Source organism: Myxocyprinus asiaticus, chromosome 5 (assembly GCF_019703515.2).
Source record: "Myxocyprinus asiaticus isolate MX2 ecotype Aquarium Trade chromosome 5, UBuf_Myxa_2, whole genome shotgun sequence".
Lineage (NCBI taxonomy): Eukaryota > Metazoa > Chordata > Actinopteri > Cypriniformes > Catostomidae > Myxocyprinus > Myxocyprinus asiaticus.
In genome coordinates, this window is record NC_059348.1 from 34841312 (window position 1) to 34859191 (window position 17880).

At 38.2% G+C, this 17880-nt stretch overlaps 1 protein-coding gene across 2 annotated transcripts in view; it reads right to left on the bottom strand.

Moving 5' to 3' along the window:
* Positions 1 to 17880, bottom strand: part of LOC127441429 (CYFIP-related Rac1 interactor B-like) — a 45459-nt gene that overhangs the window by 19978 nt on the left and 7601 nt on the right. The window contains exons 1-2 of one of the 2 annotated variants that reach the window (XM_051698861.1): positions 1069 to 1150; positions 673 to 794 (exon numbers count right to left, since the gene is read on the bottom strand). In XM_051698861.1, the coding sequence (XP_051554821.1) occupies positions 673 to 794; positions 1069 to 1141 (195 nt within the window). In that variant the 5' untranslated portion in view covers positions 1142 to 1150. Of the gene's footprint in view, positions 1 to 672; positions 795 to 1068; positions 1159 to 17880 lie in introns of those variants that run through there. The other variant, XM_051698860.1, reaches the window with a different exon arrangement.

Consider the following 17880-nt stretch of genomic DNA (forward strand, 5'->3'; position numbering starts at 1 on the left):
TCTTTCACTGTTAAAATTAGTTTATCATGTCTTAGCTTTTTTGAGGGCAGGACTATCTGTATGTACAGCCAATGCAAGACAAAGAGCGCTTTCTGGAATTTGTTTGAAAACAGATAATTTTTTTTTTTTGCAATTCTGTTTGGTGATACTAGTGAAATTACACACTTCAGCTTTAATATTTTTTCAATTTATTTTATTAGTTTTACTAAGTAATTAGTGAATTACTTTTCCAGGCCTGGAAAACACAATTTTAGTGCTGTTTAATTGCAGAAATGTTAAAGTTGCATTGATCCGTTGAGCAATTATGATCATTTAGCTCCCATCCCTTTAAAATATGTATTTAGAATTAGAGCTGTAAGGCTACTCTGGAATGTGTAGAAGTTTGGTGATCAAGGAAATAAACACAGTCCGAACATGTCACGCCCCTGAATGAAATTGATTCTCCTGAGTGAAGTCTATTCCAAGTTTTGGAATCGTCTCTAGATTCCCATGTGTCGGAGTCAAAGAATCGATTCCCAGAACATACACAGTATAAAATTCCCTTATTTTACCAGAAACCCTGGGTGCCCTGGATTAAAATAATACAGGGAGTCAGTTTCATACAGTAGAAAACAACATAAAGTTTAGCCTGATTATCACTTTTGAAGAGCCTGAAATGCATGCTGTACTTGCCTGCCTGATGGCTTCACCTGCTCCACTGTAAGACTGCAGGTCCTGTAGTATGGTCACAGCCTCTGTTAGTACTTTATTGACCTCCTCCCATACTCTCCTCTCAGCCTCTGTGGGCTTGGCATCTGCAGAGGAGAGATCAGCTTAGAATGCTCAGATGTGGTACTGGGATCTTTGACCCCGTTTATACCAGAAGCCCCGTTTATTGGGAGCAATGGTACACCAATTTATTTGTATTTTTGTAATTTGTTGTGCTTTATTAACATGCAGTATTAATTGTAAATGCAGTAGTGAGTGTGTCTCTGAGACCCTCCCCTCAAAATCCAATCACAGGTGGCGATAGGAGATGCATTTTAGTGAAAGTTAGTATCAGGTGTAAACTGCAGTACCATGACTTACTTTCAAAGTCCAGGAAAAAGTTTCCTGCATTGTTGTCGATGTCTCGGGTGAGAACCTTAATCAGATTCCCCATTCCGACCTTTCAGAGACCTAAAAGGGGCGATGGAAAGGAAAAGTGATGCAAAACTGCTTTTTGAACAAGGATTTCGGTGTCTGTGTGGGTTGTAACTCTGCACTTGAACTGACTTAAGAAATCAGAACTCATTCATGTTGGCCCTCGATACGCATGCATCAAGAACTGTGACACCTATGATCACGACAATGACATCTGGCCACATGCATGAACGTGACTGGGAACATCTGTTACGGCTGGTAGAGAAAACCAGGAGAGACCCAAATGCTGCTGAATTATCCTCTTGAACACACACACACAAGACCTCACGCACTCCAATTATTACAGGTGAAAGGCTACATGCTGCTGAGAATGCAGTATATCTGAGTTTGATAACCGCAAAACATTGTGGGTGGATCCAACTGCAAGATCATGCCGCCCTCTAGCAGTCAAAATTATTCTCTAGTCAAAATGTCACACTCTGATGTCACCATTCCCTTTAGGCTGTGTGGTAAATCTTTGTGCGTAAGAAGAATCATACTGTATGTTCATTGAAAAGAGTGCGCTCACATCCTGATTCATCCACTCTGACAGGCTTTGAGCTCAGCCCAGGAGTTGGTGCTGTTGCTTTGACTTCATAAGTGAGTCACTACGCACAAAAAGATCAACATTCATGTTTGAGAGACCACAAGGTCATTTTAATGCTTCAACATACTTAACATTAAGCCTTCTTTACTACTACTCAGATCACTATGTGAGTTCTACAAGTTAGCTAATAAAATATTGTCCACTCATTTCAATGCTTCATGTGCATTTATTTGGCAAGTTAATTAATTACAAAATAAACACCAACAGAACTCTGATGCAAACCGGAGGTGGATTTCAGCTGTTAAGCGATTTCTTTCTTCTCACATAATTACATAATTTCAATGCAAATCAATATGTTATGTCCATGTATTTATTTATTTGGTTAATAGTCATGTAATAAGCAGGATAATGTACAGTCAGCCAGTTATTTTTACAAAATAAACCCCTTCAGGCTGATCCAAGACCCCCTAATCATCCTGTCGGTTTTATTTTGCGATAACAACCGGCTGACTGTATATTATCTCTTACTTAAAATACGGCTCTCTGGAATACTCACTTCTGCTTGGTGAATCAGGCAATCCAGTGGTCTGATATTTCTGAATAATGGCCGCACATCCATTTCTAAAGACTCTTTGGTCTCTTTCTTCTTACATAACATAATCTAACACAAATCAGCACTTCATGCCCATTTATTTGTTTTGGTAGGAGGCAAGTAATAAGCAGATTAATGTACTGTACAGTCAGCTGGAGATACAAGACTCCACATTGGGGTCCTTATCACATTGTCCGTTGTGATAACAACAGGCTGACTGTACATTATACCTTGCTTAACCTGCAGAGGACTCTTTAAGAGTAACTGATGATAAACAAAATGTCAACTCATTCAAAGACCAGTTACATAGATTTATGTTCAAACAGAATATCAACTACACTACTCAGAAGAGTTTATTTCTTTTAAAGACTTTGCTTCCCCTTTAATTGAACGGGCTTAGTATTTTAAAGTAGGTAAATAGGTCGGCGCTGTGTCTCACTGACCTACAGTGCATACTGCAGTGTGAGTGTGTTTTCTTTACATCTTGGCATGCTCACGTTCTCATGGCGTTTAGGATTTAAATGACCACAGGGAGTAAATAAGCTCTACTGTATGTCTTGAACCCCCTAACCCTCCCCCACTCCCCACCCCCCTCAGGATTAAACTTCTCAGGTGGGGGAAAGGTGGTACCATCTAAACTGAGGTTGCCCATTTGACTAAAACAAACCCACCCTGAAATCTCATTGGCTAAGGAGGCAGACAGAATATTCTGCTGTTTCCATGGAGCCTAAAAATATTTTTCAACACAAAACGTGCCGCCAGCCAATAGAAGCAGAGCACAGATGTAAAGAGGGGGGACAGAAGTACTCTATAAGACTTAAATGGTCCCATAAAAAAAAAAAAAGTTTGTTATGTTTGCATCCAGAAAATGAAGCTTATTTTTAGGGCAATTAAGATTTTTATGCAAAATTATTATTTCCTATTTCTTTTACTTTTATTTTGGGGTGAAATATTTTATGAGATTAACCCTAAAAGGACTTGCACAAATTAAACATGAGCATAGCACTTGGAAGAAACTCAAGAACACTTTGGGAGACAAAAGTAGAATAGTTAGACGAAAAGTGTGACAGCTCACTGGTTTAGTCTTTTTATAGCAACTACTTAATTCTATGTAAGATGTGTGCAAATTATAATTAACACTAAAGACACTATCATGAATTTAAACATTGAGAATAACAGCAATATATACAGTATATATATATATATATATATATATATATATATACAGTATATATATATATATATATATATATATATATATATATATATATACAATACATACATATATATACTGTATACTCTCACACACACATACATATATATATATATATATACACACACACACACACATTTACACACACTGGCAGTCAAAAGTTTGGAATAATGTACAGATTCTGCATTCTGCTATTTCAGAAAGAAATTGGTACTTTAATTCACCACAGTGGCGTTCAACTGATCACAAAGTATAGTCAGGACATTACTGATGTAAAAAACAGCACCATCACTGTTTGAAAAAAGTCATTTCTGATCAAATCTAGACAGGCCCCATTTCCAGCAGCCATCACTCCAACACCTTTCCTTGAGTAATCATGCTAAATTGCTAATTTGGTACTAGAAAATCACTTGCCATTATATCAAACTATTTGGTTTGTTAAATGAAGCTTAACATTGTCTTCATGTATGTTTTTGAGTTGCCACAGTATGCAATAGACTGGCATGTCTTAAGGTCAATATTAGAGTTGAAGTCAGAAGTTTACATACACATAGGTTGAAATCATTAAAATTCATTTTTTAACCACTCCACAGATTTCATATTATCAAACTATAATTTTGGCAAATCGTTTAGGACATCTACTTTGTGCATGACACAAGTAATTTTTTCAACAATTGTTTACAGACAGATTGTTTCACTTTTAACTGACTACATCACAATTCCAGTGGGTCAGAAGTTTACATACACTAAGATAACTGTGAAAATTATGTCAAGCATTTAGGCAATTAGCCAATTAGCTTCTGATAGGCTAATTTGAGTCAACTGGAGGTGTACCTGTGGATGTATTTTAAGGCCTACCTTCAAACTCTGTGACTCTTTGCTTGACATCATGGGAAAATCTAAAGAAATCAGCCAAGACCTCAGAAAAAAAAATAATAATTGTGAGCCTCCACAAGTCTGGTCCATCCTTGGGGAGCAATTTCCAAACGCCTGAAGGCACCACACTCATCTGTACAATCAAAAGTGCACAAGTATAAACACCATGGGACCACGCAGCCATCATACCGCTCAGGAAGGAGACGCATTCTGTCTCCTAGAGATGAACGTAGATTGGTGCGAAAAGTGCAAATCATTCCCAGAACAACAGCAAAGGACCTTGTGAAGATGCTGGAGGAAACAGGTAGACAAGTATCTATATCCACAGTAAAACAAGTCATATATCGACATACACCTGAAAGACTGCTCAGCAAGGAAGAAGCCAATGCTCCAAAACCACTATAAAAAAATTAATAAAAAAAAAGCCAGACTACACTTTGCAAGTGCACATGGAGACAAAGATCTTACTTTCTGGGGAAATGTCCTCTTGTCTGATGAAACAAAAATTGAACTGTTTGACCATAATGACCATCGTTATGTTTGAAGGAAAAAGGGTGAGGTTTGCAAGCCAAAGAACACCATCCCAATGGTGAAGCATGGGAGTGGCAGCATCATGTTGTGGGGGTGCTTTGTTGCAGGAGGGACTGGTGCACTTCACAAAATAGATGCCATCATGAGGAAGGAAAATTATGTGGATATATTGAAGCAACATCTCAAGACATCAGCCAGGAAGTTAAAATTCGGTTACAAATGGGTCTTCAAAATGGACAATGACCCCATGCTTACCTCCAAAATTGTGGCAAATGGCTTAAGGACAACAAAGTCAAGGTACTGGAGTGGCCATCACAAAGCCCTGACCTCAATCCGATAGAAAATTTGTGGGCAGAACTGAAAAAGCATGTGCGAGCAAGGAGGCCTACAAACCTGACACAGTTACACCAGTTCTGTCTGGAGGAATGGGCCAAAATACCAGCAACTTATTGTGAGAAGCTTGTGTAAGGCTACCCAAAATATCTGACCCAAGATAAACAAATTATGTTGTGTATGTATGTGCATGTAAACTTCTGACCCACTGGGAATGTGAGGAAAGAAATAAAAGCTGAAATAAATCATTCTCTCTACTATTATTCTGACATTGCACATTCTTAAAATAAAGTAGTGATCCTAACTGACCTAAGACAGGGAATGTTTTCTACGATTAAAATGTCAGGAATTTAAATGTTTAAATGTATTTGGCTAAGGTGTATGTAAACATCTGACTTCAACTAGGTCAAAAATGGCAAAAAAGAAACCGCTTTCTCTAGAAACACATCAGTCAATCATTGTTTTGAGGAATGATGGCTATACAATGCTTGAAATTACCAAAAAACTGAAGATTTCATACAAAGGTGTACACTACAGTCTTCAAAGACAAAGGACAACTGGCTCTGACAAGGACAGAAAGAGATGTGGAAGACCAGATGTACAACTAAACAAGAAGATAAATACATCAGAGTCTCTAGTTTGAGAAATAGACGCCGCACATGTCCTCAGCTGACAGCTTCACTGAATTCTACCTGCTCAATAACAGTTTCATGTACAACAGTAAAGAGAAGACTCAGGGGTGCAGGCCTTATGGGAAGAATTGCAAAGAAAAAGCCACTTTTGAAACAGAAAAACAAAAAGAAAAGGATAGAGTGGGCAAAGAAATGCAGACATTGGACAATAGATAATTGGAAAAGAGTGTTGTGGATCTTAACCCCACTGAGCATTTGTGGGATCAGCTAGACTGTAAGGTGCGTGAGAAGTGCCCGACAAGACAGCCACATATATGGCAAGTGCTACATGAAGCATGGGGTGAAATGTCACCTGAGTATCTGGACAAACTGACAGCTAGAATGCCAAGGATCTGCAAAGGTGTCATTGCTGCACATGGAGGATTTTTTGATGAGAACACTTTGAAGTAGTTTACATTTTTTTCAAATTTTAATAGTAATTTTTCATGTTATTAATGTCCTGACTATATATTGTGATCAGTTGAATGCCACTTTGGTGAATAAAAGTACCAATTTCTTTCCATAAGAACAAAATCTGTACATTATTCCAAACTTTTGGCCAACAGTGTATATATACATTTAAAAAAGTATTGATTCATGGATGATATTGGCTTTACTAGGAAAGCTGTTTTGGGAGGGGGTTAAAAAGAAAAAAAAAAAAAACACTGTTAAATTTAAACAGGGAGATAATAATGAGGACTTCTCTTTTTCTTCTTTTAAAATCCTAAATCCTATTAGCACCATTTATACCAATTTCAGTTTGGATTGGTTCTTAAAACAGTGGTGCTTGTTTAAGTGAGGTTTAGATTATGGGTGTGGATGCAGTGGGCAGTTCCCTCTCCACTGCGGTACTCATACATCAGCGTTCAGCAGCATGTGCATCCACGTGCTCTCCTCTCTCCTCTCTACTACTACTACTACTACTACAACCACCACCCAACCAGAGAACATGACCCCACCCTTCCCCCCTCCCTGTTCATAACTTCAAACACACAGAGAGAGGAGTGCAGTCACGTGTGCAGAGGGGAGGCGACGTGCTGCAGTCTTTGGCAGTCTGCGGCAGTGCAGAGAGCAGAGGCAGTGCTTCTCCTGACCCAGATTTCACCAATGCCACGTCACACTGGGTTAACATTAACCCCAGCATGGCAAAACATGGATGGATATGCTTCAGGATGCCTCTGGCAGACACGGCTAATGCCTACTTGCAAACATGGCTTCAGACCTTTCATTATAAAATAAACGTATCCTGCTGATCTATTTTTACTGTTCATAGTAAAATAATAAATAATGTTTTTTTTGTTTTTTTTCAAAACTGATCTATGCAATATTTTTGTATGTTTGAAAGGTGAAGTAATTCCTGCGGTATGATTGGCATCAAACGGAACTGCAAAAATAATGGCTATAGAGCAAAACAGTGCCCGTCCAATTTTTTTTAGTCCCTCTGTTCCAGCAATGAATTTTTCCTTTTTATTTTTTCTGTAGGTATTTTATAAAATTCTCCATAAAAGAGTTCTAAGTCATGAACTAAACCAGCCAGCTCCGATGTGAATCACAACATTACAAACTTGGATTTTAATCAAAAAACAAAAGGACGAAGGTACAAGACTGTGTATTTAATGCCTTTAATAGGGGTTTGAACTAATCTAATAAAAAACTATGGAAATGTATAAACTATTAATTTAAAGTTGTTGATTATATGCATATAAACAATATACTTAACTTTTATTGCAAAATATTCAGACATATACAAATATACAAGTAGTTTGAGACTGCATCATGGAATTGGGCGGCCGCTGCCGAGCTCATTTACTGCAGTTTTCAGTGATTCTCTGACTGGTGGATATTTCTCTGGAGGATCATAAGTAGTGTAGTTATTCAGCACAAATCGCGCTATTAAATGCAGTTTTTAAAAAATGGTATTATTTTTTTCAACAGAAGTATATCGTCGATTTACAAACTCACAGCTCATGGTAGGTCTGTCTTAAAAGGTTTATAATAGAGATAGACAGATATATCTGTGTTATATATTAAAAGGTGCTGATAGCTGCCCTTTTTTTTTTTTTTTTATTCCTCTGTATTCCTTTGTGGCTGGTGCTGAATGATTGTACTGTTAAAACGGCTTGGTTCTAAAGTATTACAATGGCCTCTAGAGGTGAAATAAAAACAATAGCTGCCTCCTTGTGGGGATTTGCTCTATCTAAATCTTTCATGATTGACATGACATGATTGTTCATCCACATTGTTATTCTCACTTCAATGCATATCTTGTTATTTTGATAAGATAATAAAGTGTTCTAATTAAATTATAAAATTAAGGGCATGCACAAAAAATTGACTATATTGAAACGTGCCCCGTCAGCACATTAAATGTGTGTCTGCACATACATAAATATATATCTTGTGAATAATAATAAACCTTATTCCTGATACTGTATATAAACAAAACCCTTTATCTGGTAAATATTTAGGCTATAAAAAGCTTAATTTGGTAAATACTTACATATAGTGCATTGGAACGGAGTCCCCTGTGTATTTTGGGCTTGTTTATAGTTAAAATGGGCCTGTTTATAGTTGGTAATGCACCAAATCTAATTGTTTTCTGGACATTATTGAGATTTTTATTGTAACATAAACTGCATCTGGGATTTTGTTCATTTTGTACTCTTGTAGCCTTTGTGTCTGTGCCCGTCATAGTAAGGAAAGGCTAAAACATTTTTTAAACATTCTATATATCAGTTTTAAAAAATTATTGGCCGATTAATCGGTTAGCGGCCTTTTCCATCACCTTATTGGTTTCTGCAAAATCCACTATCGATCAACCTCTAGTTATCATTAAAAATCAATTCCCATGATGCTGCCACCCCCATGCTTCACCGTTGGAATGATGTTCTTTGGCTTGCAAGCCTCACCCTTTTTCCTCCAAACATAATGATGGTCATTATGGCCAAATAGTTAAATTTTTTTTTCATCAGACCTGAGGACATTTCTCCAAAAAGTAAGATCTTTGTCCCCGTGTGCACTTGCAAACTGTAGTCTGGCTTTTTTATTGCAGTGCAAGGAAGCAGTGGCTTCTTCCTTGCTGAGCAGCCTTTCAGTTTATGTCGATATAGGACTCGTTTTACTGTGGATATAGATACTTGTCTACCTGTTTCCTCCAGCATCTTCACAATGTCCTTTGCTGTTGTTCTGGGATTGATTTGCACTTTTCGCACCAAACTACATTCATCTCTAGGAGACAGAATGCGTCTCCTTCCTGAGTGGTATGATGGCTGCATGGTTCCATGGTGTTTATACTTGCGTACCATTGATTGTACAGATGAACTTGGTACCTTCATGTGTTTGGAAATTGCTCCCAAGGATGAACAAGACTTGTGGAGGTCCACAGTTTATTTTCTGAGGTCTTGGCTGATTTCTTTTAATTTTCCCATGATGTCAAGCAAAGAAGCACTGAGTTTGAAGGTAGGCCTTAAAATACATCCACAGGTACATTTCCAATTGACTCCAATTAGCCGATCAGAAGCTACTTGGTTAATTGCCTAAAGGCTTGACATAATTTTCTGGAATTTTCTAAGCTGCTTAAAGGCACAGTTAACTTAGTGTATGTAAACTTCTGACCCACTGGAATTGTGATATAGTCAGTTAAAAGTGAAACAATTTGTCTGTAACAATTGTTGGAAAAATTACTCATGTCATGCACAAAGTAGATGTCCTAAATGACTTGCTAAAGCTATAGTTTGCTAATATGAAATCGGTGGAGTGGTTAGAAAATGAGTTTTAATGACTTCAACCTAAGTATATGTAAACTTCTGACTTCAACTGTATATATACTGTTTATACTGTGTGTGTGTATATATATATACACACACACACAACAGTCAGTTCCGGTCCTCGAATCTGATTGGGCGAGAGACGTTCCATGAGTACTGATGGTCTCACATCATCAGCACTCGGACGCTTCACTGTGTGTATCACTCCGCTTGTGTTCGTGCCATTCTAAATTAAAGTGTAAGAGCAGTGCAAATATTATATGTGCTACTGTATATGTGTCTCTTTACATGTAATTTTTTTTTACATTACATATGTTAGCCAGCAGGTTGTGGCAAAAGATAATTTTTGTGTGTAATATGAGCCAGTTGATGAAGTGAAGTGAATCCGCGTCAGTCAGTGTTTACATACAACAGCTCTACGTGATCGCTCATATTACTACTACACTACTAAAGCTAGGAAATAGCTTTAAATGGCTTTAAACAAACAACTTCAGCATTATGGCTCATCACAGCTGAGAGACACAACAGACTGTTTAATTACACAAACTCAAGGCGCTTACCTCTTACTGGAGTTTCCACATTGGAGAGGACGTGCTGTTTAAAATGGCAGAGGAGATTGTTGTTTCTATAGGGAATGACTTTTGTGCACCGGCTACCGTGAAATAGGTAGAATTACCCCTGCTTGGACGGCTATTTTTCCACTGAGAAAGCTGGTCTTCAGAAAGCTGACAGCATCTCTGCTTGGGAGTGGCAACAGGTGATCGCACATGCTCCATCTCTCTCTCTCTCTCTCACTCTCTCTCTCTCACACACACACACACACACACACACATCCATCCTTGTTTATCCAATAACTTGTTAGAAACAGCACAAGCCGTGATACTATCTCTGAAGTGACATTTTTGAATTACTAATGAAGGCTTGGACGCATCATTTGTTTTGAACCAGCAACGGCAGATTCTGATCTGTTGCGTAAGAAAGTAGTTCTATGCACAAATGCGTTTTTATGACCGTACTCAGTTTTTCCTAATTTTTTTATTTTTTATTTACATGTTCATTGAACTGTTGTATATAAGCAATATCATACTCGCAATCATGCTATATGGCCCTAAATCAGGCCTGATCTTGCTTGTGTGATATTGCTTAAAAAAAATATATATATATATATATATATATACTGTATACTATTTGACTTTAGGTCACTTTGTCACTAGTGCAAATCCAGAGTTTGATCTACAACAATCTAAAGGGAAAGACAAACACAGGCACGTGTCTGGCATACACATACTGTACAGCCTACTCATGGACTCAGGCATGCAGGGCTGGCCAGTGATGGGGCTGGACACTATCAGGCATGAATCAGAGAGACAAAGTGGTCACTCCACTGCATGATGGAAATTCTGACATCTGCGTTCTTCCTTTAGACTCTATAAATGTCAAACAACACCCAGATTTAAAGCTGAAATGTTTTTGTTTATAAATACAGCAACACTGAGTGTGAGTGGTGTGAGGCTGGGGCGGAAATATCTGTTTGTACGACCACAGACAGACATGAGATTATAGGGGAAACGTGTTTGAAAACATCATTAACGTCATTATTTTTGCAATTCAGGTACATTGGCTATTAGACATTTGTTAAGAATTAGTCTGTTAGGAAACAATATTCATGACCAATTATGACTTCTTTTCCAGTTGCCTGATTTTGAAAGCATCTGCATCATGACCTCTTTAACATTATGTAGACTGTACCATATTCTTGCTCTATCATGCTTCAGGGCAAATGATGTTATTTAGATCTGCAGCTGTACAAATTCAGCATCTCTGATTAACCTGAGCTGAGAGCACAGCTGAACTTTACATGAACCTAAGAGCAAACCCTCGTCCCTCATTCCGCAATCCCCATCCATTATGACACTGAGCGCCTCTGCCCACAAACCATAAGAGATGCAGACACAACATCCACCCTCCTCCTCTGTCATTCTCCCCAAACCCTGGAGGGCATTACACAGAGGTGTCACTCAAGGACTAAACTGAGACAGAGAACTGACACGTCTAACCATAACTATTAATATCTTTATGTAAAGCTTTAATGTTTTGTATTTAACATTATATGTGATTTTGTGTCTTTACCCTTAAGTTTTAGCTTCAGAAATAAGCTGTATAATGCATTCTGTATTTTATAACAAGGAGGTTACAGTAGCTGTGTATGGAACTGTCAAAATGGACTGTGGATATGGAAGGGTTTTACTGCCTCCTGGTGGAAATCAGTAGCTAATTCTGCATCACACCCAGCAGGACCTCACCCTTCTTGCTTCAAACCAATTAAAGATTGTCTAATGTATATTATGAAACCTATTGTTTTTATTGTCAACAGGTAACACAGTATAATAGACCTTATTCAGGGTAATGCTATATTTATTTTTTTACGTGAATAAAAACAAGGCTAGGACTGTCAAGCTCCATAGAGCCCAATAAAATTACCATACTAGAGGGCAAAATTTAAAGGGGAAAAATGTTCCTAGCAAAATTTACTGTATGGCTTTAGAAAACCTGGAATGTAGCACATACAGGTGCATCTCAATAAATTAAAATGTCGTGGAAAAGTTCATTTATTTCAGTAATTCAACTCAAATTGTGAAACTCGTGTATTAAATAAATTCAATGCACACAGACTGAAGTATTTTAAGTCTTTGGTTCTTTTAATTGTGATGATTTTGGCTCACATTTAACAAAAACCCACCATTTCACTATCTCAAAAAATTAGAATACATCATAAGACCAATAAAAAAACATTTTTAGTGAATTGTTGGCCTTCTGGAAAGTATGTTCATTTACTGTATATGTACTCAATACTTGGTAGAGGCTCCTTTTGCTTTAATTACTGCCTCAATTCGGCATGGCATGGAGGTGATCAGTTTGTGGCACTGCTGAGGTGGTATGGAAGCCCAGGTTTCTTTGACAGTGGCCTTCAGCTCATCTGCATTTTTTGGTCTCTTGTTTCTCATTTTCCTCTTGACAATACCCCATAGATTCTCTATGGGGTTCAGGTCTGGTGAGTTTGCTGGCCAGTCAAGCACACCAACACCATGGTCATTTAACCAACTTTTGGTGCTTTTGGCAGTGTGGGCAGGTGTCAAATCCTGCTGGAAAATGAAATCAGCATCTTTAAAAAGCTGGTCAGCAGAAGGAAGCATGAAGTGCTCCAAAATTCCTTGGTAAACGGGTGCAGTGACTTTGGTTTTCAAAAAACACAATGGACCAACACCAGCAGATGACATTGCACCCCAAATCATCACTGACTGTGGAAACTTAACCCTGGACTTCAAGCAGCTTGGGCTATGAGCTTCTCCACCCTTCCTCCAGACTCTAGGACCTTGGTTTCCAAATGAAATTCAAAACTTGCTCTCATCTGAAAAGAGGACTTTGGACCACTGGGCAACAGTCCAGTTCTTCTTCTCCTTAGCCCAGGTAAGACGCCTCTGATGTTGTCTGTGGTTCAGGAGTGGCTTATCAAGAGGAATACGACAACTGTAGCCAAATTCCTTGACACGTCTGTGTGTGGTGGCTCTTGATGCCTTGAGTCCATTCCTTGTGAAGTTCACCCAAATTCTTGAATCGATTTTGCTTGACAATCATAAGGCTGCGGTTCTCTTGGTTGGTTGTGCATCTTTTTCTTCCACACTTTTTCCTTCCACTCAACTTTCTGTTAACATGCTTGGATACAGCACTCTGTGAACAGCCAGCTTCTTTGGCAATGAATGTTTGTGGCTTACCCTCCTTGTGAAGGGTGTCAGTGATTGTCTTCTGGACAACTGTCAGATCAGCAGTCTTCCCCATGATTGTGTAGCCTAGTGAACCAAACTGAGAGACCATTTTGAAGGCTCAGGAAACCTTTGCAGGTGTTTTGAGTTGATTAGCTGATTGGCATGTCAAAATATTCTAATTTTTTGAGATAGTGAATTGGTGGGTTTTTGTTAAATGTGAGCCAAAATCATCACAATTAAAAGAACCAAAGACTTAAACTACTTCAGTCTGTGTGCACTGAATTTATTTAATACACGAGTTTCACAATTTGAGTTGAATTACTGAAATAAATGAACTTTTCCACGACATTCTAATTTATTGAGATGCACCTGTAAGTCATATGAACCACTTTTATGATTTTACCCTTTTGGGAGCTTGACAGACACTGGTCCTCAACCACTTTTGCTGTTTGGGGAAGATCAACCTGGACATTTTGCTAGATAAATTTTAGATCCTTTTGTGCTCCACGAAAAACATCATACATTTTTTGAACGACATGAGGGTGAATGGATTGTGACAGAAATACAAATTTTGAGTGTACTTTTTATTTAATCACTAAACAACAACCTCGACCAAACCAATCATTTGATGATGAGCATCAGAAAAAATGGAATATAGAGGCAACCATCACTGCTTTATACTTTTTTTAGATGAGAGAATCTCATGCAAAAAATATTGGTATAACACTTCTGGTTTCAAGCAACTCCAATGCATCACCAACTGCAACTGGTAGTGGAGTTGTTAATGCATTCTTTTCTATGTCTAGCGTTGCGTGTTTTTTGTTAATTTTGCTGTCATGCATTCAGCTTTCAACTTTAGCTCATAGTTCATCTAGATTTTTAGATTAAATCTATGATTCACTTTACTGTGTGATAATCGAGCAACTCCAAAGTAAATTGGAAGATATATGTTGATCTAAATAACATATAAAAAAAAAAAATTCAGAAAGTTAAATCTACACCGACACCATTTATTACAAGTGTTCTCTGGCTGGGTTTTTATCTTCACTTAAATCAATTCCTCAGTCTGTCATTTAACTGACACTTAAAGGTGTAATCAGTAATATTTTATGCATGTAGTATTGGACTTTGGCCACCTTGGGCCATGAATGCAACATCATTCAAACATAAAAGTTTTCAGTTACCAATGCCATTGTAGAAATTCACTATTCACAGTCAGCTTTGATTACTTTAATCTATGAGTAACAGTGTCCAATTACAGGGCAGTTACTGAGATTAAGCGAGTAGTTTTCAGCTGGTCATGTGAATATAACATGAGGGGACCCTCTCCATGTACAATAAAACAGCTTTTATAAAGTTACTGATATGATTGGAGTCTTATAAGAGTGCTCATAATGTTATATATATGTTTAAAAATTACAATTCATTTATTTTTCTAATTAACATTTTTTTATTGATTCATATAGATAACAAAGAAAAGCAAAACAAATATACACAGAATTAACATTTAACCCCCACTATTACCCCTCCCCCTCCCAATACCCAACCCCACCCTGACCCTCAACAACATCCCTGTGGTCACACATGATTATAGACACACACCAAAAAAAAAAAGATATATATAATAATCACACACATTTAAAACTAAACTACTGCCCTCCCCGAGAGCCCTCCAAAAATGCCAAATAGCTGCCCCATTTCCCATCAAACGAATCCCAATTCCCCAGCCTTCTACATGACGCTTACTCGAAAGCCGCCACCCTCCCCATCTCCGTGCACCATTCTTGAAATGAGGGTGCTCCAACTGACTTCCATCCCCTTAAAACAATTTGTCTGCCAATCAAGGATCTCAACACTCCACTCTCATATAGGTCACCGAGTGTATTAACCTCCCTCACAATCCAGTCTGACCAGCAGAAAGGGGACTTATTAATACATAATTTTGGGTTCAGCCATATGCTCTAAGTAACATTTAAATAAATGTCTGAATTAAACACTCTGGACACCTTTGTCCATACTGAGTGCAAGTGCGAGATAACGGGGTGTAACTTAACTTTATTAGTTAGATTAGTTTGATAGAAAGGCTTTGCAATGGCGAGAAAAGGGCAAGAACTTCCTGTTCAATACAAAACCAGGGAGGGGCTCTCTCAGGTGGAAGCGACAAATGAGCCAAATGTCTGAGACTAAATGCATAATAATAAAACAAAATCTATAGGCCTAGCCCACCTTTGTCAATCGGCCTGTGCAACTTACTGAAATGTTATATGGGACGCTTACCATTCCAAATGAAGGACTCCGCTATGCTATCAAATTGCTTGAAATAAGAGAGGGGGACATCTATAGGGAGAGACTGTAGCAGGTAGTTGAATTTTGAAATACAATTCATTTTGATAACATTAACCTTCCCAATCATAGATAAATGTAATGAAGCCCACCTGCCTACATCGCTCGAAAACCTTTTTATTAAAGGGTCAAAATTAACTCGGACTAAATCAGACAAATTTGCTGGGAATAAAGTACCCAAATACTTAATGCCCTGTTTGGGCCACTGGAAGGAGTCGTTACCGGGCAGTACGCTGTCAGAGCCAAAGCTTTGGATTTAGACCAATTAACACTGTATGCTGAGAACTTAGAAAAGGAATTAATAATTCTGTGGAGGCAAGGCATAGATCTAGTGAGGTCGGAGACGAATAATAAAATATCATCTGTGTAAAGCAAAAGCTTATGCGCCACACCTCCCGCCACCACCCCTGGAAAATCATCCTCCTTTCTTATCGCAGCTGCTAATGGTCCCAGGGCAAGACAGAACAATAATGGGGAAAGAGGGCAACCCTGCCGAGTGCCCCTATTCAAAGTAAAATAATCTGAGATTAATCCATTTGTTTGTACCGCTGTTACAGGGTGTCTATAAAGTAACTTAATCCAACCAATAAATGTACTCCCGAACCCATACATTTCCAAAATCTTAAAAAGATAATCCTATTCTACCATATCAAATGCCTTTTCGGTGTCAAGTGAGATGGCAGCGACAGGAGTCTGATCATTCGCCACTGACCACATGATATTGGTGAAATTCCTAATGTTATCAGAAGAGCTACGGCCCCGAATAAACCCCACCTGATCTATATGTATAAGATATGTCATAACTTTACTTAATCGGTTAGCCAAAATGTTTGACAATATTTTAATGTCTAGCTGGATCAGGGAAATTGGACAGTAATTCTTAAACTCACTTGGATCTTTGTCCTTTTTAAGAATCAGACTGATCTGGGCTTGCATCATGGTTGGCAGAAGCTTTCCATTCTTTAATGATTCCGTATAAACTTCTAGCAAAAGTGGAGCCAATTCTGTAGCATAAGATCTAAAAAAATCAGCGGAAAAGCTGCCTGGCCCCGGAGCCTTGCCTGTAGCAAGACCTTAATTATCTCGCCAAGCTCCACCAAGGTTATCTCAGAATCAAGATAATTTTTTTGCTCAGCCATCAGTTTAGGAAGTTCTAATAGTTCCACAAAGTTTCTAATATACTCATCATTAGACAAAGACGTGGAACTATAGAGATCAAGATAGAATTCTTTAAAAGCATTATTAATATCAATGGCCGAGGTAAATATTTCACCACCAGCAGATTTCACTGAGGTAATGGTAGAAAAAGACTCTCTCTGTTTTATATATCTAGCCAGAAGTTTTCCTTCCTTGTCCCCCGACTCAAAGTATAACTGTCTTGCCCTGAATAGCCAAAACTCCACCTTCCACAACAAAATAGTATTATATCTGTATTTCAATCGGGTCAATTCTCTGAGGCCATCAGATGACATTTGGCGCTTCAGCTCTGCCTTGGCACTTTTAATATTCCCTTCCAACTTCACAAGTTCTTGTGCTTTGGATTTTTTGGTGAATGAGGCATACTGTATGATCCAGCCTCTAAAATCCGCCTTTAGTGCCTCCCAAGCCACGCCCACAGAGGATACTGAGGACCAGTTGGTCTCCATATAAACACTGATTTCAGCCTTTAACATTTGTTGGAATTCAGGATTTTGCAAAAGGGTTACATTAAAGCACCAACTATATGATTTCCTTTTCTCCATATGTGGCAACACATCCAAACTCACCAGGGCGTGATCTGAGACTAAAATGTTTCCCATTGAGCAATCAACAACAGATGAAATGAGGGACTTAGATATATATAAAAAAAATCTATTCTAGAATAAATCTTATGGATAAATGGATGAAAAATGTATAATCCCTACCAGATAGATTCAACAGTCTCCAAATATCCGTAAGACCAAGATTTTTACACATCCTGTGAAGCATCAATGTTGCTCAAGGGGGCTTACACACTTTTGCTTCACTATGATCAAGGACTGAGTCCATCAAAAGATTAAAATCCCAATATTATATCATGAGGGGTGTCAGCGGCTTGCAACA